Source organism: Didymosphaeria variabile (genome assembly GCF_027946475.1).
Source record: "Didymosphaeria variabile strain IMI 356815 chromosome Unknown scaffold_3, whole genome shotgun sequence".
Taxonomy (NCBI): domain Eukaryota; kingdom Fungi; phylum Ascomycota; class Dothideomycetes; order Pleosporales; family Didymosphaeriaceae; genus Didymosphaeria; species Didymosphaeria variabile.
In genome coordinates this window covers 1488497-1502953 of record NW_026611622.1, presented here as the reverse complement: position 1 = coordinate 1502953, position 14457 = coordinate 1488497, and the positions used below count along the sequence as shown (strand labels likewise).

At 52.8% G+C, this 14457-nt stretch overlaps 4 protein-coding genes across 4 annotated transcripts; 1 reads left to right on the top strand and 3 right to left on the bottom strand.

Annotated features, from left to right (window-relative positions):
• Positions 1 to 419: 419 nt before the first annotated feature.
• N0V89_003849 (uncharacterized protein) lies at positions 420 to 2844 on the bottom strand (the record flags this gene model as incomplete). The annotated part of the gene is made up of 4 exons (XM_056212646.1): positions 420 to 640; positions 692 to 2108; positions 2153 to 2397; positions 2784 to 2844. 4 exons carry the CDS (start codon positions 2842 to 2844, stop codon positions 420 to 422), a joined length of 1944 nt encoding a protein of 647 aa, XP_056072954.1.
• A 3401-nt stretch (positions 2845 to 6245) lies between these two features.
• N0V89_003848 (uncharacterized protein) lies at positions 6246 to 7333 on the bottom strand (the record flags this gene model as incomplete). The annotated part of the gene is made up of 3 exons (XM_056212645.1): positions 6246 to 6408; positions 6468 to 6968; positions 7068 to 7333. The coding sequence occupies 3 exons, from the start codon at positions 7331 to 7333 to the stop codon at positions 6246 to 6248; spliced, it is 930 nt and encodes a 309-aa protein (XP_056072953.1).
• A 1261-nt stretch (positions 7334 to 8594) lies between these two features.
• On the bottom strand, positions 8595 to 10743 carry N0V89_003847 (uncharacterized protein; the record flags this gene model as incomplete). Its single annotated transcript, XM_056212644.1, has 5 exons — positions 8595 to 8927; positions 8996 to 9453; positions 9511 to 9849; positions 9909 to 10581; positions 10687 to 10743. 5 exons carry the CDS (start codon positions 10741 to 10743, stop codon positions 8595 to 8597), a joined length of 1860 nt encoding a protein of 619 aa, XP_056072952.1.
• A 999-nt stretch (positions 10744 to 11742) lies between these two features.
• Positions 11743 to 14106, top strand: N0V89_003846 (uncharacterized protein; the record flags this gene model as incomplete). The annotated part of the gene is made up of 3 exons (XM_056212643.1): positions 11743 to 11818; positions 11871 to 12195; positions 12312 to 14106. 3 exons carry the CDS (start codon positions 11743 to 11745, stop codon positions 14104 to 14106), a joined length of 2196 nt encoding a protein of 731 aa, XP_056072951.1.
• Between the last annotated feature and the right edge of the window lie 351 nt (positions 14107 to 14457).

Here is a 14457-nt window from a genome sequence, read left to right as displayed (position 1 = left end):
TTTGTGGTTTTCCACCCGAAAAGAACTCGGCTGTTCGGCAAAGACATATCCTAGCTCCTTGGGTAGCCCGACAGTCTCCTCTCACCCAAGGCCATTGGAAGAGCCTTTGAAAGCATTGGAACTCTTCGCCATTCCTTCCTTTGGCAGATGATGCCAGATCAGCAAGCATCGTGAGTGCAGCCGCTACCATAATGCTTCCTGATCCGTTGTAAGATCCACTCCATACCATGGCAACGCACGCGGAGAGGTTGTTGGTCGCTGTATGGGTTTCCCTCCAAGAGCCTGCCACAAAGTGAGACAGCTAGCTTTTGCCACTCACTTGGCCCAAATTAGCCTGGAATGGGACAAACGTACGCCCCACTGAATCTTTTCAGCTAAGTCTTTCTGCGGTGGTCTTTGTCACACCGTGTAGTATATTACTACCACCAGTCTAAAGCGTCCCGGACATCCTCCCCTGCGTGGCCTAAGCCATCCTCCCGAGCGAGTACAGCTTGAAAATCGTGCGCCCAGACGTCTATTTGTTCCCAGTTCATCTCTTCTTCAAAGTCAAACGACTGACCAAGAAAAGGGTCTGCAAGCATTCCCTTTTGCTTTGCAGGATGGTCAGCCGGCCGTTCGTCGATGGGTCGCTCACTCGAGACTGTTGCACATGTTGTGCCATCGAAGATCGTTTCAAGAGTAGATGGCGTACTTGTTACTTCTTTGGTGGTTTGCAAAGACTGTGCTCTTGAATCTCGAGCCTTGGCTAGCAACCTCAGCAGCGGTTGCCATAAGGCATCCTTCTTGCCCGTGAAAGTGCCGTCAAAAAAGCGTGGAGCTGCTAGATGGTACTTTTCCCCCAAGGTAATGAAAAATGCGTCGACAGCGGCCCAGGCTCGATCAACAGCAGCTCCTTGGGTGTATTTGCACAGATGAATCAACAGATAGACCAGAGCATGCCACTGTGAACATTTGCAGCGGAAGAACCATCCATATTGTCGCTGCATCTCTGGTAATTGTTGGGCTATGTTCAGTACGTCTGCATTGTACAGCAGCAGAGGCTCGTTCAGAGCTTCTGTATCGACATGCCCCTGTGAATCTGATGCGTCGGGTATAAGCTTCCGAAGTCTTGCTATGATGAGTTGTAAACCTAGGGCGCATAGCCGTGAGAATTCTGAAGGATCCTCGAAGTACTTCATATAGACATCGGTATACCGCTGAATCTGCTTTCCGATTAGGTGGTCTTTCTTTTCCCCATCCGAATGAGATGATCTGTACTGTGCTCTTTTGAACCTCAAAGTCGTGTAGGCGTGTTCAATTTTGATCAAAGATAAGGTCATCTCAGTTTTCTCTTTTCTAGGTGATGTGTCGTCTGCGTTATGCCCCGCATCTAGATCAGCGTCATTGACATGAAGTGGGAGTTCACAGTCTACGACGAGTGGTACGTGGGGTTCCAGACCGCAATTGTTGGAGACACGAACGTCAATCTGACATAGTGACCACCAAATACGACGGCGTACTTCGATCTCGACTGGGGTCAAAGGAGAGGAAGCGATGCTCATGTGCAAGCCTATAGCTTGAGCTAGACTAATGACTATGCCGCTAAGCACCCACGTCGAACGCGTTTTCTCTGAGGCGAAAGCTAAGTAAATTGCGAGGCTTTGGAGAATCACAATCTCTTGTGTGGCGATCCAATCTGCTTGGACTAAAGCTTGCTCAAGTGCAATCCTGTACTTGCGAAGAAGCTGATTTCTCTCTATGCCATGCAGAGCTTGACAATCTTCTGCGGATGTCGAAGCGATGACTGCAAACCAGATTGCGAATAAGAGGGCTTCGCTTGAGGGGTCGATGTGAAAGCCCCTACAAATATGTAGGATGAGGCGAGCGACATCCGGCTTGAATACCACCTTGAACATAGTGTCCACATGTTCAGTATAGTGATCCCATAGTTTCGGAATTATATTCATGGATGGGTAAGAGGACAAAAGACTACCCTTCGCTCTCTGGGGTTTAAGAAGAGAATTGGCATCAAGATGCTCGCATCGATTGATCGTTGTTGCGCTGCGTGTTATGAGGCCGGGTGGTGTTTCGACTTGTGTGCTTGAAAGGACCCTCTCGAAGTACGGAACCTACACAATGAGTATTTGACGAAGTTTTGGATCCTATAACTTACATGTTTAGCAGTATCACGGGCCACGTAATGAGACTTTCCATTAGGAGTAACCATCAATATTCCTTGACCAGGCCCGGTGGCATTTCCTCTCCAGTTGTATGGTTGGTTCTGTAAACACCAAGAAACTATGGCATCATCATCTTCTTCGTATTCCTCTTCTTCTTCGTCATTGCCATCATCGCCAAATTCTCTCGATGTGTCATCGACGAGATATTTCCACACCGGACTGACCCGGGTCCTGTCAACTTTGTATCCATCAGCTTGGAGCAAATCGTTGCTATTCCTCACTTGTTCTTGCAATCCAGGAAAAATCGGCGTTGGCAGTGATGTTCCAGGGTGTAGCTTTTGATTTCTCCTTGACCGTCTCGCCGAGAAGGTGCATTCAACCCTATGCCGCTTACAGTTGGCGCATCCTGTGAGAAGTCTGTCACATTTCACTTTCCTTTGGCGGCAACGAACGCAAGCTGCGTAGCGAAGATCGATTAGCAAGAATTAGACGAGCATAAAAGCACAGCCAATCCAACGCGGCAAGACGATACATTTCATGTGCGCCGTCATCGAAGAAAATTCGAGGGGGGTCTACTCAAGTAGCGGTTTTGAGACGACGCAGAGGAAGCGGTATTGGACATACCATATTTGTGTGACGCCGGTAGGAATGTTACGGGTTGCGTAGCCTCACCATAGGTGACCATGGCGTGTTACCGTTCGATTTAGCTTGACCGTGATTTCCAAATATCCTGCAGGAGAACCAAAACCCTACCAATGCATTGATCAGTGAGATTCTAACATGCCGAATACGGCACCTAGATCTGACAAAAGTCACGTCTTCGACTCTTTGCGCTGCAACTAGGCTGCAAGAATGCGTGCTTTTTCCCGGTTCAGGCAGCAAGTAGGAGCTTCTTCTGCGAAAGTTGAACTATTGGGGGAGATGTCGATGTAGACGGTGTTCTCGAGGCAGTTGAGCTGAAGGCAACGGACTCTCGTGTCAGCCTCACAGGAACCTTGGAACTTGGAAGGATTCTCGTCACATGATCTAGCGCCCACCCACGGGGGCACGCTACGTAGGTTCATGTCTCGGTAGACCAGATAGCATAGATTCCTTTGGCTGATTTGCTGGGATAAACCGACTGAAATTCCTAGCGTTACGCGTGTGTACTGTGCACGCGGAGGTGAGTGGTGGCCATGAGGCATGGGTGCGCTTCTGGCGGGAAACCATGGCCGACCCCAACGCGCTTGGCACGTCCGGTAACGCCCGTGCACGATCTGATAAGATTCTGCATCTGCCCTTTTCCGACCTCAGCCGCTTACACAAACCGCCGGCAGTCTCCATGCGCAGCATCGCTTTCGTGCTGCTTCTTTCCACCAGTCCCATAGCCGCTCATGTAGCGCTGAGATCCGGGAAGTGGTGTTTTGAAGGTTGTGAGGCCGGTGTCAACTATGCCAGCTTCAACGATACCGGTCCAGGGTCCAAAAAGGCACGGTCATGTGAAGGCACGCTGAGAGCGACTTCGCTTTACCTGTGTATCGACGAATACTGCGAGGAAGATGGACGCGTCGCTTGGTTACAAAATGCAAATGAGACCTGCTTACAGAGGGTAAATGCAACTTTGCCACCATACGAGATTATCGATCAATATGGCCCAGAAGAGCGATCCGGCTTCAAGCGGTTGTCCGCAGATGAAGCTTTCACGTGGCCGACTTTGAACGAGATCATGGTCCCCGATGAAGACTTGTTCGAAAGAGCATTCACGACGTTGGTATGACGCCTGCTTATTCAGTCACGTAGCAGTATCTAAGACTGGTATTAGGATGCGGCGTTCTTCGAATATGATATCCATCGTACATACGGGTAAGGATCCCGTGTGTCTATATATACGGGACTGATCAAAATAGTTATGCGATGTTTTACTTCTGGGCAATTGTTGTTTCTATTGGCATCGGAAGCCGACTGATATACCTAATCCAAAGTCTTCGGCAACAAAAGTGGCAGCGGGTTTCAACAGGCCCCGACGGCTTCAACCATATGCGAGGCCAGTCTGGCATAGTTAGCTGGTTTCAGGCGCTGTTGAAACGCTACATCACCATACCTGCCGCCTTCAACAACCGTTGCTCGCAACCGCTCGGCTGGTGCACCATCCCAACCCGCGTACAAAGTCTTACGATTCTCGCATTCGTGCTTCTAAATATCTTACTCTGTTCAATAAGCTACCGCCTGACCGATGGGAATCTTTACTGGCCCACGCACCGCGCGCAGCTTGTACGCTTCGTATCTGATCGGACAGGTGTCGTTTCACTAATCAATTTTCCACTCATCTGGCTTTTCGGTATGAGAAATGACACTTTGATGTGGGTGACTGGCTGGGGTTTTGGCACATACAACAACTTCCACAGATGGGTAGCCCGGGTAAGCACAGCGCAGGCAGTCGTCCACTCGATAGGCTACACCATCATGATCTGCGAACGTAAGGGCAAGATCCAGCTCAAGTTTCATCGATACCTTACTGATCGGCTCAGGGGGATGGACTGACCAGCCTTTGGAGGTACCTCCACAAGCACTACTTCTGGAACGGAGAACTAGCAACAATCCTTATGTGCGCACTTCTTGCTTTCTCGGTGTACGGGCTGCGTCGCAGTCATTACGAGATCTTCCTCACACTGCATATCATCTCCTCCATTTTCGTGCTATTGACTATGTATTAGTACGTCAAGTCCTCCCTCTCTATTCGTTCTACTAACTCTTCACAGCCACGTATTAATATTTGGGTCCTGGGAATGGAACAGTTTCGTGTACCCATGTGTTGCAATCTGGATCTTTGACCGGCTCGTCCGCGGTACTCGCATCCTGGCCTTCAATTGGCGTTTTTGGGACACGAAAGCCACAGCGACGTACGACCCCAACTCTCATCTAGTCAGCCTACGTGTGCCTTGCAACAAATCATGGCTCAAAGTACAGCCAGGGACATACTACTACATATATATAGTTGACGAGCCGCTCTACGCGCACCAACCATCCATTCACGCTTGCCTATGTCAGCACCGATGTCGAGCGTCCAGATCTTCAGCTGCCATTGAGTCCCATCTCAGACCGGCCATCGGCATACCGCAGCGAATCTAGCGAATCGTCTGAATCAGATGCGTTACTTCAATCAAGAACCTCATTTTCGAGTCCTCGATCTCTTGTATTCCTCATCAGGCCCTACGATGGCTTTACCTCGCGTCTGGCCAAGCGAGCAGCATCGCACCGGACATCTGTACGGGTCCTCGTTGAAGGACCCTACGGCCATACCATTCCTCTCCGCACCTTCACGAACATATTGTTCATCGTCGGCGGCACGGGCATCGCAGTCCCGCTCTCGCATATTCACAATCTCCTGTCCGAAACATCTAGCGTCATCAGCTTACGCATAGTTTGGGCAGTCCGAGAGCATGCGTTTCTTGCGTCGGTGCTACGCGAATTTCGGACACTGTTTGACGATGAGCGCGTCGAGCTGGAGGTTCACGTGACTCAGGATGTAAAGAACACAGACGATGTGCCGGCGGATGGGATGAAGAGGGTGAAATTGATGCCAGGTAGGCCGGCTGTGCATGAAGTGGTAGAGGAATTGGCCAAAGAGTCAGGGCATGGTAGGCTTGCAGTGGTGGCGTGTGGGCCGGCGAGGATGGCTGATGAGACAAGGAAAGCGTGTGTTGCGATGTTGGGGCGAGGATTTGGTGGTGTGGAGTATTTTGAAGAGAGCTTCAAGTGGTGAGGGGATAAAACTGTTCCAAGAGTATAGAATGACAATAGACTTGTGAGCGTTCTGGCATCCTATTCAATTCCTGCTCTGCATCTTAACCTTACTGCGAAGTACGTGAAGACTTCTCGAACGGATCGAACAATATGCTTAGACAATACCGAGTATTCCCCTAATGATGACTCGGTTTTGAAGGAATTATGGACGACATTGAACACCAATGCCTTTGCAATGGACTCTTTCGTTTCTAGAACTTTACTTTTCGTGATCTTAGGCTAGGATACAATTATCTTGCTTTGATCAGTTCGCTGCATTATTAACGTGTGGGTATCGTATCAACATCATCCTCTCTCCCTCCCTCACGGCGTCTCGGACCCAGCAGCCGCCTGCTTCACATATTCCGCCCCCTTCTTCAGCGAGTCCTTGACCAAACCAGCCAAGCCCCAGTAATCGAAAGCCACAGCAATACCTTGGTATCCTTGCTGAATCAGCATGGGAACCATCTCTGGCGCTTGTGCAGCACTGTCACGTTGTTAGCCCTTTTTCACGTCTCCAAAGTCCAGGAAGGGGAAACAACGTACCCAAACAGCGCCAACCCATTCGTCTTCGCCGCAGTAACCAGCTTCGTCATCGCAGCCACAAACGTCGGGTGTGGCTCACCACCCAGCTTGAGCGGCAAGCCCGCACTTATCATGAAGTCACCAGGACCAAACATGAGTCCATGGATCCCCGGCACCGCAGCAATCTCCTCGAGATTCTCGATACCCTTTACAGTCTCGACCTGGGGGATAACGCAAATGTGACGATTCGACGTGGCGATGTTGAACTGGTCACCAGGGTAGAGGGACGCGTCCGAGACGCCCGGGGTGAAGATCCAGGGAGAGAAAGAGCGCTTGCCGATGGGCGCGTAGTAGATCTTCTGGATGAAATCTTTGACGTCTTGGGCGGATTCGACATCGGGGACGACGATGCCCGAGGCGCCTGCGTCGAGAGCGGTGATGAGGGAGACTTCATCGTGTTTGGGGACGCGGACGACGACGGCGGCTTTGCCTTCGGAGTGAGCTTGGGCGGCGTGCACAGCGCTGGGCGGGGCATTAGCTTGTTTTTTTGCTGAAGTTGAATATGTAAGGTATATCCCCAAATATGGAGGCTTCATGCGATCTAGAGTATGTACAACTTACTCAAACAGCGTCAATCGGTCAAAGATGCCATGCTGCACATCAAGCCAGATGAAGTCAGGCTTAGTCGATGCGAGGATCTTGGTTACAAAGACGTTGGGAATGCCCTGCGCAACACCAAGCAGCGTCTTGCTCTTGTCCGCCTGGGCATCTTTAAGGGCCTGTCGTAGGTTGGCGGGATAGGTCAATTGGGCAGCACGGTACGGTGCCGGGGTGTGCAAGTCAGGCTGCTGGCTGAATGGGACGAAAGGTGCCTCTTCTCCGCTCATTGTGACGGTTGTGTTTAGAGAATAGGTATGTGTGGGGAAGGTCAGATAGCTGTAGTGTTGTGTGGAACGCGGAGACTGATGCAGATGAGCAGGCCTCGAATGCGACCACAGCCATCTTTATACCCACTGTCCGAGCTGGTCGTGCTGACGTCCACTTCGCTAAACCTCACCGCTTATCGCCGCCCGTCTAAAGTCAAACGGTCGCAATGGTCCAGTGTTGAGCCGCCAACTGCTACCGCATGTCTCACAACGCGCAACATTGGGGTGGGCGTGCTAGCGGCCTAGCGCTTATTCCATCTCCCATAGAGGCACTGAGAGGATCTTTAGTGGGTCGCACCCAGCCTCCTTGCCGCATCAGGGTAACAATGGGCCATGGAATTCGAACCGTCTGGCCGCTACAAAGATGGCGTTGATACAGCGTCCTTGGAATAAGATCTGCTTACCTCAGATGCGCTCATGTTGGAGGCGGCGATTCCACTGTGCGTTTTAAGAACAGCCCGCGTGCTTTCTAAGGTAGGATTGGACGAGACCAGGATCTAGGATGTCGGCATTATGCATTGATGCGGCGGACGTGGATAAGCTGGATAGACAATTCGCCGCCCCTGGGATTACTCCATGCCCACAGCGTAGAGCTAGAAAGAAAATTGATCCGCTTACTAAGTCCGTCTATGTCCGACTCGTGCCATTCGCTCGTACAACAAGGCAGGCAGCGATTGTGTCGTGTCCCTGTAATGCTCCCCTTCTTCCCGCTACATTCCGCCTCCGGGTGAATTTTCGCGCGGCCGAAATGTCTATGCGTTGGCGGCTGTGACGCGCGGCCGCGGTACCTTTTAGTGGCCCACGATGACCGTGTGGGGGCGGTTGTGGCCGTAATACTCCATTGCAAGGCTGTATATTCTGCTTGCATCAGTAGCCTCCGATGGCTGCGGAGTTCCACAAGATCGTCCGTCTAGTGCGCTGTCGCTTCGCGCATGTAACGCACATATTGCGCGAAGGAGACGGCGTGAAGCGGCTGAAACGCCTCGCCTCGTCGATGCGAATCTGGCATGAGCCCTGATGTACTGTGTAAGCGCCCCCACCTTTGTAAGCCTCCGCCAACGACCTGGAACGGGCCCGAGCTTGTAATGCTAAAACACGCGCTAATCACTGTTTTGGGGATGGAGTACGAGAGAGGTGCAGATCGCAAAAGTAAAGTATAGTCGCTTCAAGTAGAGGACTTCATCGAGAAAATATTGCATTCGGAATATCACGTCATGGACCATCAGTCCTGCTCTTGTGCCCTCTGCTTGTTCAACTCATCGAGGACCCTCTTTCCGCCTGCCAAAACTTCCAACGTTCTACTCTTCCCGTCGTGATCCCTTGTCTCCGGAACGAGAAAATATGTGACGACCGCGCCGGCGACCATGAACGCCGACATGACTTGTAATACGTGTCCGAAATTTTGACGTTCCCAGTCGTACCGTTCTTCCTGCGAGTTAGACTTGAAGGCATAGGCGAGAAAGACCTGGACGAGCCAGGAGCCAAGCTTGCCGGCTGCAGCTGCGATGCCGTGTGCGGTGCAACGGTAACGGGTCGGGAAGATCTCAGCAGGAATCTAAGATGAGAGTCAGTTGTTGCTGTAGAAAGAAGACAGACAACCAGTCTATAGGAAAGAACGCTTACTATGAAGGTCGTGACGTTTGGTCCTAGATTGAACGCTATCTGCGATAGAACGTACAGAACGATCAAGCCGGAGCGACTACTGTCAAGAAGCTTGGTCCACGCACTACCTGTGACAATGAAGAGCAGGAACAGAACCAGAAACCCCCAGAACTGTATCACTTTCGGGCTCGCATAGCGGATGACTTTGATCATTGCAGCGCCACCGATTACTGCACCGATCGATACCATGATGAGCGTATGCAAGCTGTTGTCACGCAGAGAGTCAAATACGGATGACGCTGCATTGTCCGAGTCCGGGTTTTGCCAGATGTGGCGGACAATCTCAGGAGAAGAGAGTCCCAGACCGTAGAAAGCGAAGTCTAGAAATAGCCATGAGAGGGAGGTGCCGAGCAAGTACTGCCAATTGCCTTGAGCGATGAAGAAGTCTTTCGCGTCGGCCCAAGAGGCAAGTGGAGGAACTGGGTCATTGTTCAGTAACAGTGTCAAAACGGGCTATGCGCGCCGAAGGTGCTTACCATAATTCGGGTCATTCGGTGGGAGATGGACGTGCTGATATGATGTTGGGCGTTGGTGAACAGAGCTGGGGCGGCGCTCAGATTCGCTGTCACTACCAACCACCTCCTCAGGTGCAATTTCGGACGATGTCGAAACTCTCGATAGGTCTTGTCCATCGACAGTAGGGGTGGTGGGCAACATCTCAAGTTCGCCTCCTTCTGAATCTACTTCGGGAGCGCCAAAAAAGTCTTTCGTATCTTCAAACACGGTATGGACATTTCGTAAAATGTCGAGCTTGTAGCGAGGTGACTCAGGAATGGTGAAGCGGAACGCTAGTGCGATCATGGCTGGGATCATACCTAGTCGTAGAAAGAAAGCGTCAGATGGGACATCCACCTCTCACCTGGGAGATACGCACCAATTCCCACAACTGTCCTCCACAGCCGGTCAATGGCCTTGAAACACTGCAAGCCCTCGTCCCCGGCGGGACATGCTGGATATACACTGGTGATTTCAGACTTGAATCCCTCGACGGCTGCCAGGGAAAGTACGTTGGCCAGGAGCTGTCCGATGGGCTGGGCAAAGAAAACCCAACTTAGCATTCTGGCGCGATGCTTTCTGGGTGCGAACTCGGCTGTAATCACCGCTGAAAGTGGGTAATCGGCTCCGATTCCCAGGCCCATGATGGTCCGCCATGCTATCAGCCAACCACCCACGGCCATGCTGTTCTTCTCACCATTCGAGCTCATGATCATCAAGAAGGTCCCCGCGATGACGATGACGAGCTCGAGCCCGTACATTTTTCTTCGACCAAGCTGGTCCGCTGCAACACCGAAGGCTATTTGACCGATCATGGTACCGGCGAGGGTTGAGCACATCAGAGCGGTCTTGACCGAAGACGGAAGTTGTGGCGTGCCATCGCTGTCAACATTGTGAGGCCAGTAGACATAACCGATCATTGGCGTGACAACATTCAGACAGAAGAGAGCGAACGAATCAGTCAAGAATCCGATACCTGCTACAACGACCACCCAGGCTTGGAATGGTGCGGAATCTATGGTCTGAAGCGCCCATCTGCGGCGTTTGGTGGCCTACAAAAGTCAGTACGTCGATGTGCTAACGGTAGCAGAATGAAAGAGAAGATGTCTGAAGGTGGCAGAAGGAAAGAGAAGATGTTTGAAGGTAGGTGAACGTACTGGAACACCCTCATCGCCTCTGGTCAGGTCTTCGACACCAAGATGATGGCCTCTCATCGGCCGGCTAAGCCATTTGCGGAGACCCATGCTCGGACGCTATGCAAGAGCACGTGACACTACGAACAGAAAGATGGCAGATTGGTAGACGAGACGACAGAGTATGGATCGAAGGGTGACTTGGCTGGCGCGTGCAGTGTGATGGGTGTGGTGCGCGGCTTCCTCTGCGAGGCCATCCTTCATATCATGGACGCGACTCAAACCTCAGCCACCACGCGCGAAACACGAGCACAGGGAGGGCATGGCCCAAGGCTCATTCGAGCAGACCGGTGAGCCATGTAGGATAGTGTGGCTGCTCGTATTGCTATGGAGCGCTGGCGGCCTTCCTGCATCCAGACCAGAGCACCGCCGCAAGGTGTGTCGCAGCCTCGTCCTGCACGCGCGGAGCAGCAATAGTGTCTCGTATCCGCGGTGAATGATTTCGGCTGGTCGACGGCGGGCTGTGGTGCGATGCTGTCGTCGGCAAATGAAGGGTTCCACGCGGGGCACGAGGGCATGACCTGCAGGTACGCGGTGCGCAGACAGACAACACCCAGGGAGCTGCTTCGGGGGGTGCTTCGCATAGAGGAGAGCGCGCCGAGTACTCGTCGTGTGGGCGAGTCCAGCATCAATCGACGTCCAAGGAGCCCCCACGTGCAGCCATCTGCCCTCCCATTGACCACCGCTGCGCCTCGCCTGATTCGCCAGAAAGCCACCCTCAAGCGCCATCTCTATCAACACGAGATGGCACGCCCTCTGGAACGCATCATGGGCCTGGGACAATCTGCCCTGCAGGCGCACGCAGCAGGCAATAACGCTGCGCCCCGTCCAGCTGTCTGGACGTCCCACGCGGGCGGGCACCAGCACGGCCCACTCGAGCCAGCAACTACAACATCCCTCGACCAGCTCTGGAGCCTGCTCATGCGACAGCCCTCCTGTTGCGCCCATACCACCAGTGCATGAGAACAAGCTACCCTGGGGTAGAACTGCGCTCGAGCGCGGCCCGCAGAGCCAGTAGTGATGTCGTTCGGCTTCAGTCCCTCTGATGTCGTCAAGCTCGTCCAGGTTTCCACCCGTGTCTATCTCGCGTTCAAAGGTGAGTCTGACTCTTTGGTGTTGCTGTGGTGCCCTTGACTGATGGCGTCCAGATGCGAACGACAACTCGGAGACCCAAGTCTCGGGGCTCGTCCGCGAGTTCACGTCCTTCCATCAGTGTCTGCTGGATCTCAGTGAGCTGATGAAAGAGTATGGCAAGCCGCTGCCGTTTCCCTACCTGGACTTCCAGGAAACCCTCAAGCGATGCGAGGAAACGATAGAGCCTTACGCCAACCATCTCGTCGACAGAAAGATGAGCATGAAGAAGTTCGTATATACCATCCGGTATATTGGCAAAGAGAAGGAAATTTCGAACCTGAAAACTGTCATCATGGGTCATTACCAGGCGCTACAGATGTGCACTTCGTTCCTACAACTGTGAGTTCTTCTCCTGACATATGATTCGCGCCTGTAACTCGCAGCCTGGGATGACCCCTGTGCGCATACCGATGCGCCGGTACTGTATGCTGATCATGTATGCTAACAGTGGATAGGCGTTTGCACTTGGAAGCGACCAAACAGACCCAACGACTGTTGGATCTCGCCCCGTTTCGCAGCGTCAGTTTTGGCGGCCACGCTTATACCACAAATGCCATCGGTAGCTCATCACGCACTGCGCCCAACGCGTTACCTGCGCCGTCAGAAGCAGACCAGCTGTACAAAGACTGGCTTATCTTCAGTCGGTGGTTGAAGGGCGAGGACGAGCGTCTCGCGATCGAAAACGGAAATTCGGCGCGGCCTTCGTCTTGGGGCGAAACACCCACAGCAGCTCAGAAAGGTGATGAGCAAACAGCAGCAGTGCTGTACCACCTTCGACGAGAGCTAGAGGATGCGATCATGATCGAAGAAAACCGCGCAAAGAGGATGGCCGTCGAGAGAAGGACCAATCTTGCGCCTAGCGACGCTATCCGCGAGGAAATGAGAAACCTGCCGCACGTTCCCCAAAGGACCGGTACTATACAGACACTCAACTCTGATTTCTCCGGAAGCTTCGCAGGCTTCGGAGGTCGCACTTCGATGACTGACTCTACGCAGACCCTGCGGCAAGGTCTTACCACACCGTCCCCATGTACGTCTCCAACAGGCAGCCCCCACATTCCACACTCATACTTCGATGCCGTCGACTGGGGTTCGGTTTCTGAGGCTCCATCGTCCCCATTAGCACGTACTTCATCCATGTCAACGACTCGTTCTAGCTTCAGCCAGTCGCCAGATTCTCGCCTGTCAGTGCCCGGCCTAGGTATCAGTACGGCGGGAACCACACCCGAGGACGCAGCGCAACCTTTACGACGAAAGCTCTCGGCTGCGTCACTGTTGAGTATTGCATTGGGTCCCGGAGCTCTGCAATGGAACAAGCTTTGTCGCAAGGCGGTAGTGGAGCGAATGACACCGCAAGGCTCCGAGAGCAGAGAGTGTGACCTGCACTGGCGGTATCGTGAGGATGCTGGGATCTCGATCCGCTCCGTCTATCGTTCCGGCAGCAGCAAGGAGGTGAAAGTCTGGATCACGCAGCATTTTCCGGCCACAGGTCCTAGCATTCCCTTGACAACATCATTCCCCGACGGCGACGTGGCCATCGACTTTCCCAGGGGCTCGTTTGGGCGACTTGACAAAAGATGCACAGACATCAAGTACCTAATGTCCGATGCAATATCAAGTGAGAAGTTGCAGACGTTGCTGTATACAAACAACGGCAAGGACGGGGCGCAGCTGTTGTACGACCGCCCCATATTGAGCATATCATCGAATCTCAACAAGCCAGAATGTCGAGGCAAGAACTTGAGGTTATGGAGGAAAACCGAAATGCGCATAGGATTGAACGGCCTGGAATCTGCAGATGTCCTGGTCCTGCTCTTCTACACTAGCGCGTTGCCGGAAGAGAAGGCGCATTGGGTGGAAGAGCCGCATTATGTCTTTCAATGGTTGGACGACTCGGCGTACAACAAGAACTCAGATAAGCTGCAGCTCGTCTTCTCCAAAGAGCCAGGCAAGTGGACTCGCGACAAAGTGTTTCAGCGGCGGAAGTCGTCTACGTCGTCTGGGGCTGGTGAGGGCGAGATCCAGAGGCTGGGGCTGAGCCGCGCAGGCACAAGAAGCTCCATCGTGTCTACTTCAGCGGTCAGCGTGACATCGGCGAGATCGTCCATCTTCAGTAGTGGGCAGAAAAAGGGAGCGCCGGCCAGTTTGAACCGCTTCGGCTACTCTGAGCTCGAGATCAAGTTCCAGAGTAAGAGTGATCGCGGCGCATTTCTGGAAATCTGGAAAAAGTACGTTAGGGGACTTGTGTAGGCAGAAGCTTGGTGTTGGCATAGGATCTTCTGTTGGGGGCATCTGAGATCGAGGGGGTGAAATGAACGTCGACAAAGACCGATGTTGGCTGTTATCTTGGGGATCCCGCCCCAGTTCGTCTCTGACACGGCAGCACGATGCACATGCACTGTACGAATTGTAAAGATAGAAATAGCGCTTCTGTAGTTTCCAAATGGATTAAATGATACCCTTGGCATGCGGACTTTGTCAGGACGAAAAGCTAGGCACGCGAGCAGTTCCCTGTTCCTGGGTCTTGGGCCTGATCTTGTGGGGTCTCGGTCTTGTCCGCATGACGTCGGCGGGTCGATACGCGATAGCCTTTGTCGACGC